The sequence below is a fragment of the Salvia miltiorrhiza genome, chromosome 4 (genome assembly GCF_028751815.1).
Source record: "Salvia miltiorrhiza cultivar Shanhuang (shh) chromosome 4, IMPLAD_Smil_shh, whole genome shotgun sequence".
Classification (NCBI taxonomy): Eukaryota; Viridiplantae; Streptophyta; class Magnoliopsida; order Lamiales; family Lamiaceae; genus Salvia; species Salvia miltiorrhiza.
In genome coordinates this window covers 46038425-46047813 of record NC_080390.1, presented here as the reverse complement: position 1 = coordinate 46047813, position 9389 = coordinate 46038425, and the positions used below count along the sequence as shown (strand labels likewise).

Sequence of the window (9389 nt, the reverse complement as noted above, 5' to 3'; positions counted from 1 at the left end):
CTAAAATCTTAAATCCCACATCAAATTTTTATAAACTTCATCAAATGAATATTTATATAAAAATGTATTTCTATTATCACAACCTACATTTAATTGGCTAAAGTGATTAAGATTAATATTATTTCAAATATTGTACTACTAATTTAATTTGATCATATCAAATTAATTAAAGAAATAATTTATATATAAACTATTTCATTGGCTATAATAATAAAAATAACATAAAATAATTATAAATGATGATATAAAATAATTCCCGTCGAATTTCGACGGGTAAGAATGCTTAAAAAGATTATTATTGAAACACACAAATATATCCAATATATATATATATATATATATATATATAAATTTCGATAATTAAATTAAAAATTTATAATAATAATGATATAATTTTATCACAATTTAATTGTCGCATATGATAATCCAATTAGTAGTTTTGTATATAAAAAGTAAATATATAAACGTTCGCGTGCATCAGACTCTATTTGGTGTCTGACTAAGCTTACTCCTTAAAACATCTTATTGTTCAGGAATTTATAATAAACTCTTAAAAGCGTTTAACAAAATAAATTCTTAATAATTTAAAATTTATGTCTTCAAAAAAAAAAAAAAATTTATAGAAATAATCTTCAACAACTTATAAGCTATTTAAAAAATGAGTTCTCAAATCTAAATTTATTTTTCAATCTTATAAATAACAATTATTTTACAAAAATAAGTATTTGTTATTTTCAATGTATATATCATTTTAAATTCATCTTTTTTTTAACTTTCTATCTCTAACTAGTATTTTTTTTTCTCACTTTAACTTATAAATTTAATTATTTAAATAATTTAATAATTTACATTTTATAAACTTTTTTAAATATTTTATAAGAAGTTTGTTTAAATTAAAGCTTAATTAAACAGCTCCAAATATCGAGCATGGGGTTTCCAAGTTTATAACAAAATCCTAAACTGAAGATTGAAACACATGCACCATTGTAATTCAGTGCAACAGAAAGGGCAATTGAAGTAATTATGGAAAGCTATAAATAATGAGGAGATGAGAAGCAAGCACATAGCAGACCCCAGAAATATCTGAATCTCCCCTTCCTTTATCAGAATTCAAGAGCACAGAAAATCAGAAATCAATCAACTCAATCGCTATGGCTATTAGGTCGTTACCATAATTAACCTCTCAATACGCCTTCTCATTTTGTTTCGTCGCCTTCTCAATAATGTGAGCTTCGATTCTCTCTTCCACTTTTCGCTTCCGCTTTTAATTTTGACTCTAGATGTTTAATGGAAGTCAAAGTACTTTTGCCTTAATTTTGTATTCTAAGGTTATTTAATTTTTTTCTGGATCGGAAATGCTGATGATCGGAGGAAACTTCTCGTGTTAGATGATTAGTATTTCCTGGGTATTTATTTGTTTTCCGGATTGTGTATTTGTGTTTTTTTAGTTTCGTTTTTTTACGGGTACTGATATAGGCTGTGGACTTGTCGCAGTTCATACGTTTTTGTTTGGTAGAAGAGACTGATGCTAAATCGAATTATGATGTTTGCATTTGAATAGATGTGGTTACAGCTCTTTTTTCTTTTTTATTTTCTTTTTTGTGTGTGTGTTCTTTCAGACATAAGTTGTTGAATTTTTCATTCTCTAAATTGAGGTTCCTCAAATTATGCTAGTGTTGCAATCCTTAATGTCTGGTCAGTTTTTCTACGATATTTCCCCTATTTAGAAATACTCAGTTCATGGCAAATCCTCCGATTTTGGGAGGAAATGAGTGGAAGGTGTTGATAAAATAGTTTATTGTTTCTGACTGCTTAGTTTGCTGGCCAGCGTTTCAGATTGTCTATGCTAACAAGGAGGAGAGGGGGAGCATTTCTGCATTTTACATGGCTGATAATCGCAATGTTAATAATGCCAAGGCTGGAGCAAGTACAACCAGTCCCTTCACAATCAATCTTGAAAACTTCAGCAAACGGATAAAGGCACTGTACTCCCACTGGAATCACTTCAAGAATGATATGTGGGGTGGTTCCGAGGCGTTCTCCATAGCTACTCCTCCACGATCAGACGACCTCCGTTACCTAAAGTCGTCTGCCTTGAACATGTGGTTGGTCGGTTATGAGTTCCCAGACACAATCATGGTGTTCATGAAGAAAGAGATCCATTTGCTGTGTAGCCAAAAGAAAGTATCATTACTACAAGTTGTGAAAAAACCTGCTAGAGATGCTGTGGGTGTGGAAGTCATAATGCATGTGAAGGGTAGAAATGATGACGGTTCTGCATTAATGGATGATATACTGGAAGCTGTTCGTGCGGAGTCACGGGTGGATGGCTATGACAACCCCATTTTTGGGACCATTGCTAGAGAAACTCCTGAAGGGAGTCTTTTGGAGGTGTGGGATGAGAAGTTGAAGAATGCTAATTTTCAACTCACTGATGTAACTAATGGGTTCTCCGACCTGTTTGCTGTGAAAGATTCTGTTGAGATTACTAATGTGAAGAAGGCTGCATACCTGACTTCCTCCGTCTTGAAATATTTTGTGGTCCCGAAATTGGAGAAGATCATTGATGAGGAGAAGGAAGTTACTCATTCTTCCTTAACGGATGATACTGAAAAGGTCATAACTGAACCTGCGAGGATAAAGGTGAAGTTGAAAGCGGACAATGTTGATATCTGCTACCCACCAATTTTTCAGAGCGGAGGACAATTTGATCTGAAACCAAGTGCACAAAGCAACGATGACAATCTATTCTATGATAATACAGGTGTAATCATATGTGCAATGGGGTCTCGTTACTGTAACTATTGCTCAAATGTGGCTAGGACTTTCATGATTGATGCCAACTCGTTGCAGATCAAGGCATATGAGGTCCTCCTGAAGGCCCACGATGCAGCAATAGCTGCTTTAAAGCCGGGAAATAAGGCTGTAGATGCCTATTTAGCATCTGTTTCTGTAGTAAAAAATGAGGGACCTGAATTTGCTCCTCACTTGACAAAATCTGCAGGAACTGGAATAGGCCTCGAGTTTCGTGAGTCAAGCCTCAGTTTAAATGGAAAAAATGACAGGATATTGAAAACTGGAATGATCTTCAATGTGTCTTTGGGGTTTCAGAATTTGGAAATAGAGACCAACAATCCGAAAACACAGAAGTTTTCTTTATTGCTTGCAGACACAGTTATCATTGGTGGAACTGCCCCTGAAGTGGTGACTTCCCCATGTACGAAAGCTACCAAGGATGTGACATATTCATTTAATGACGAGGAAGAAGAGCCACTAAAAGCCAAATCCAGGCCTAAAGTTTCTGAGACACTCCCATCCAAGGCAACACTAAGATCGGTTAACCATGACGTATCGAAGGAGGAGTTAAGGAGGCAGCATCAGGCAGCACTGGCTCAACGGAAGAATGAAGAAACTGCAAGGAGACTTGCTGGTGGCGGTTCTGAAGGGAAAAATCATGGTCCCCTGAAACCCTCTGGTGAGTTGATTGCATATAAGAATGTCAACGATCTACCTCCTCCAAGGGACTTTATGATTCAAGTGGACCAGAAACATGAGGCCATCCTCTTACCTATCTATGGAAAGATGGTTCCTTTCCATATTGCTACCGTGAAGAGTGTGTCCAGTCAACAGGACACCAGTCGTACATGCTACATTCGGGTAATCTTTAATGTACCTGGTGCTCCTTTCGCTCAAAACGATCCCAACTTACAGAAATTTCATGATTCTATCTATGTCAAAGAAGTTTCATTTCACTCCAAGGACCCGAGGCATATTAGTGAAGTTGTTCAATCAATCAAGACTCTCCGCAGGCAGGTTGCCTCACGTGAATCAGAAAAGGCTGAAAGAGCTACTTTAGTCACACAAGAAAAACTCCAGGTTACTGGAGCAAAATTTAAGCCAATTAGGTTGTCGGACTTGTGGATCCGTCCAGTTTTTGGTGGTGGTGGAAGAAAGCTTGGTGGTTCCTTGGAAGCACATACAAATGGATTTCGTTATGCAACGTCTAGACATGATCAACGGGTGGATATCATGTTTGGCAACATTAAACATGCATTCTTCCAGCCGGCAGAGAAGGAAATGATAACTCTTGTGCATTTCCATCTGCACAACCACATAATGGTGGGAAACAAGAAAACAAAAGATGTTCAGTTTTATGTCGAAGTCATGGATGTTGTACAGACGATTGGAGGTGGAAAGAGATCTGCATATGACCCTGATGAGATTGAGGAGGAGCAGAGAGAGAAGGATAGAAAGAACAAAATTAACTTGGATTTTCAGAACTTTGTCAACAGAGTGAATGATCTTTGGGGACAACCTCAATTCAAGTCATTTGATTTAGAGTTTGATCAACCACTGAGAGAGCTTGGCTTCCATGGGGTGCCACATAAATCATCTGCATTCATAGTTCCAACATCAAGTTGCCTTGTTGAGCTCATTGAAATGCCCTTTGTGGTAATCACCCTTGGCGAGATTGAAATAGTTAACCTGGAGAGAGTTGGTCTTGGTCAGAAAAACTTTGACATGACCATTGTATTCAAGGACTTCAAGCGAGATGTAATGCGGATTGATTCAATCCCCACATCGTCACTAGATGGCATTAAGGAGTGGCTGGATACAACAGATCTCAAGTACTACGAGAGTAGGCTAAATCTTAACTGGAGGCAGATATTAAAAACAATCACCGACAACCCTGAACAATTCATCGAGGATGGTGGATGGGAATTCTTGAACTTGGAAGCTAGTGATTCGGATTCTGACAACTCACAGGAGTCAGATCAAGGATATGTCCCTTCAGATGTACAATCTGAGTCTGCTGCCTCAGAGGAGGAGGATGACGACAGCGAGTCACTAGTGGAGTCCGAGGATGGCGATGAAGATGATTCCGAAGAAGTGTCCGAGGAAGATGAAGGGAAAACCTGGGACGAGTTGGAAAGGGAAGCTAGTAATGCAGATAAAGAGAAGGGAAATGAGTCAGATAGTGAGGATGACAGGAAAAGGAGGAAAATGAAGGCTTTCGGGAAATCTCGGCCACCGGCAAGACGACCAGGAGGAGGAGGCACCCTCCCTAAGAAGGCCAGGTTTAGATAAAAAGGTAAGGTTTTGTGCCATGTGATTTATTTATTTATCATCTCTATGGCCTAGAATGTAAGAGGAAAACTGGAACTGATGTGTGCATCGTTTGTTTCAAAGAAAAATGGCTCAATCTTTCTTTCTTGATTGAAGTTGCCGCTAGATCCTACATAAGTAATTCTAACACTTATTTTCTATGATATTCCTATTCAGTGTTTTTGCTGTCTACTCGTTTAGAAACATGTCAAAATTGAATTTAAAATTTTGATTCTGCATATTGGTGATCACTGAGGATCATCTCTTAGTATGGAGGAAAAGTTGAGTTGAAATAACCGAATAGGTGTTTACATAATTTAACTGGAAAATGTTAGTATTCCAAACTGAATATAGACCAGTCAAGAGAGATTACTTTTTCAAGACCACTAGATTCTAATTCAATGTTGTGCAATTTATTCACACTAATAAACACAAAAACTTTTGTATTTTGTATGATATATCGGTACCATTACTAATTACTAATTATAATGAAGTATTAAATGAAATAGACACTTTAAGTAAATATGATGGACGTTACCTCCGTAGGCTCCTCGCGTGTCCCTTTGTATAATTGTTATATTTTTGCAGTATTTGTAATAGACGCTCTAATCCCTTTTATCAGAATGACAGGATAAACTAAGATTTAGGGGGGTGTATCTATTCAGATTTTATAAGATTTTTTTGTATTTTAAATGTCCGTAGGTATTCAATTTAGATTTGAGAGAGTCCTTAAAAATCTGTTGGTATTCAATTATAACTTTTAAATATCCATCTAAATCTAATAGTATTGAAATTTTTAAGGATTTTAATGTCATTGATTTTGTTGGATTTTAATGCCCTAATATAAATATAAAATCTCTACACAAATCCCACCTCTTCGTATGAGATTTCAAGTATTCTCACTCCCATGAGATACATGCGTCTTCTACAGAGCCGCGCCGGACTTCTTCAACCTCGTCGCCGTCGGCGATCTCTTCTCCGTCAGCCGCCCCGCCATATCGAAGCCGAGCAACATCTTCTCCTCGGCCTCGTGCCTCATCTCCGATTAAACCCTCTTCATCCCCATCAAGGGCGACGCCCTCTACTAGGACGCCCGTTACACCAAAGAAGTCGAATGTGGCTCCTTCAATTGGTACCAGCGCTATTAAGCTCTGCATCCCTTTATACGCAAATATATCCACCCAATTCGTGCGTGCTCATGGTTAGTTGTGGAAATGCTGGTAAATTACTTTTTTCTTTTTTCCTTTTGGAATTGCTGAGGAACTGATTTTGGCTTTGGTTTACCTAATTAGTGGTGTTGTATTTTTGAATTAGTTGTATTCTGTTCTTGGCCTTCCCAATAATGCCTGAGGATTCTGAAAATTGATCATTAAAACTTTTAAACTACTAACAAGTGAACTAGAAATTGATCCAAAGTGATGAGGATTAGGTGTATTATTTGAGTTTCACACAATTAATGTCGACAACTGGGAAATTTAGGGGGGAATTAGTCTTGTATAATTTATTTCTTGCTTATAGCTCAATGTGTAATTGAAGTGAGCTTCTCTAGCTGTTGATAAATTCCTAGTGAGGGTTAATATAATTTCTTAGTGAAGATCCAATCTTTAGAAGAATCATGGATTATCTTGAATTTCAAATGCTGGAAACAACCAGAATTGTGATTTTGTTTTGCTTCATTATTATGAAGGTGTTCATGCATATTAAGAACATGAGGTGGGAGAGTTGTGAACATTGGATGTGTTGTCTCTCAATCATTGTGATGCTATTCTTAGTTATTTTCTCGTTGTTCATTAGATAATGCTGGGTGTTCTTCAGTAAAGGACAATAAAACAATGATGGATAAAAGCACAATATAAGATTAGGACAAGTTTGCAAGTGGCAGATTTACCTGCTTTTCTTGCTGGTTAACACACACTTCTTTCATACTGCATAATCAAGGTTTTATGTGCATAGTTGTCTTAAGTAATTTCATAGTTCTTGCCTGTGAAGATTATCTATTTTCTGTGTGCATTGACATTGCACTTGAGGAGATGAACACTTAATTATTTGCATCTCTTTGTTAGCATTAACGATGACATAGCTTGACCTTTTTTCAACATTTTCCTTTCAGTGTCATTAGGCTGTTGCTATATATGGAGTGCATTGACAATGCAATAAGCATTGCAGGCACTTAAAAATTCAAGTGGGGGATATGTTGTATCTCAATTCAGCTCCTTATAGGCCACAGACGTTATTTGCAGCTGCTAATGCAAAGTTATCTCCTTATTTCTTTGGGCATTGAGGCAAAGGTGGGCACCGTGGTACATCGCTTGAAGCTTCAGCCGACTTAAGAATTGCAGTGACGCAGCATCCAGGCTCAGTAAATCGTCTGTGGTGATAATCACAGCAATAGCAACCACAGCTGCACTAGTCTCGTTGAAGCATAGGCGAGAAGCGTACAGAAGGGGCAGTGAAGTGGACTCAGCCTACTCTAGTTCATCACAGCAAAGGCGACCGCTGTTTGATAATGGCGGTGGCAGGTGTGATTTCAGATGGATGGATCCAATGGAAGCCACAAATAATCTGAGTGAGGAGATCATAATAGGAGCCATCTACAGAGCTGAATTGTTTAGTGGAGAGACAGTGGCGATCAAGAGGATAGCGAGCGAGGAAGAATGATCTGATGTTGGATAGAAGCTTTGTTTATCCTTGGTGTTTCTAACGTTTTCCAGTTTCTTCATTGAGTTTATGGAAATATATATATATATATAGGGTGCGGTTATAGTGAGAACCACACTTATCGTGAGAACATAAGAACCATTAAAATCAATGCATCTACTATATAAATTAATGCATTCGCTATTAAATATAATGCATCCGAAAATAATAAATTTTTTGCTCCCTTCAAGATTCGAACCCAGGATCTGCATTCATCCATCAAGATGATGCATCCACCGTAGATCTTGATGATCGAATGGTTTAAAATGGTTCTCTGTTCTAATTTTATTTAGTGGTTCTTATTTGAACCTCTCCCTATATATATATATATATATATATATATATATATAGGGAGAGGTTCAAGAAAGAACCATAAATAAAAGAAGACCGGAGAACCATTTTCAGCCATTCGATCATCAAGATCTACGGTGGATGCATCATCTTGTTGGATGAATGCAGATCCTGGGTTCGAATCCTGAAGGGAGCATTTTTATTTTATTTTTTTAGTGCATTAATTTTAACAGCGAATGCATTAATTTTTACAGTGGATGCATTAGATTTGATGGTTCTCCCGTTCTCACAAATAATGTAGTTCTCTCTAGAACCACACCCTTATATAGGGAGAGGTTCAGGAAAGAACCATAAATAAAAGAAGACCGGAGAACCATTTTCAGTCATTCGATCATTAAGATCTACGGTGGATGCATCATCTTGTTGGATGAATGCAGATCCTGGGTTCGAATCCTGAAGGGAGCATTTTTTTTATTTTTTTTAGTGCATTAATTTTAACAGCGGATGCATTAATTTTTACAGTGAATGCATTAGATTTGATGGTTCTCTCGTTCTCACAAATAATGTAGTTCTCTCTAGAACCACACCCTATATATATATATATATATATATATATATATATATATATATATATATATAGGGAGAGGTTCAGGAAAGAACCATAAATAAAAGAAGACCGGAGAACCATTTTCAGCCATTCGATCATTAAGATCTACGGTGGATGCATCATCTTGTTGGATGAATGCAGATCCTGGGTTCGAATCCTGAAGGGAGCATTTTTTTTATTTTTTTTAGTGCATTAATTTTAACAGCGGATGCATTAATTTTTACAGTGAATGCATTAGATTTGATGGTTCTCTCGTTCTCACAAATAATGTAGTTCTCTCTAGAACCACACCCTATATATATATTGAAATTCTTTTTTTTTTTTTTTTTTTTCTGACATGCAACCTTGGCGAATATTTGGGGCACCACAATGGTCAACTTGTGGTTTCTGTCTATAATTATTTAATAAGAAAAAACTACCCATTTGATATTTCCATGGTCTCCCCTTCCATTTGAATTATATTTTTGGTAGATACTGTTTGTAGTACCGTAATATCTTCATTAGGATAAGAATAATTTGATTATTTTTTATAGGTATTTTTTATTATAACAATCTATAGAAAATAGAGATAAATCAGTCTAACAGAATTTGTTAAACTCTACATAGAATTAATAGAATTCATAGATTATAAAAAATCTATTAAAATCTTTTAAATTCTTAATTGAATACACCCTCCTTAGTAAAGAAA

At 36.4% G+C, this 9389-nt stretch overlaps 1 protein-coding gene across 7 annotated transcripts; it reads left to right on the top strand.

Annotated features, from left to right (window-relative positions):
- The first annotated feature begins 1047 nt into the window (after window positions 1–1047).
- On the top strand, window positions 1048–7856 carry LOC131023771 (FACT complex subunit SPT16-like). Of its 7 annotated transcripts, none has more exons than XR_009101519.1 (4): window positions 1049–1225; window positions 1837–5092; window positions 6038–6326; window positions 7217–7856. XR_009101519.1 is itself a non-coding variant. In XM_057953354.1 (3 exons), the coding sequence occupies exon 2, from the start codon at window positions 1885–1887 to the stop codon at window positions 5086–5088; it is 3204 nt and encodes a 1067-aa protein (XP_057809337.1). In that variant the 5' UTR covers window positions 1048–1225; window positions 1829–1884; the 3' UTR covers window positions 5089–5092; window positions 7217–7856. The 7 variants fall into 7 exon arrangements, 2 of the variants coding, with proteins under 2 accessions (XP_057809337.1, XP_057809336.1); XR_009101520.1 differs by having other exon boundaries at window positions 1829–5092; window positions 6038–6307; window positions 7273–7856; XR_009101517.1 differs by having other exon boundaries at window positions 1829–5092; window positions 6038–6307.
- Window positions 7857–9389: the final 1533 nt, after the last annotated feature.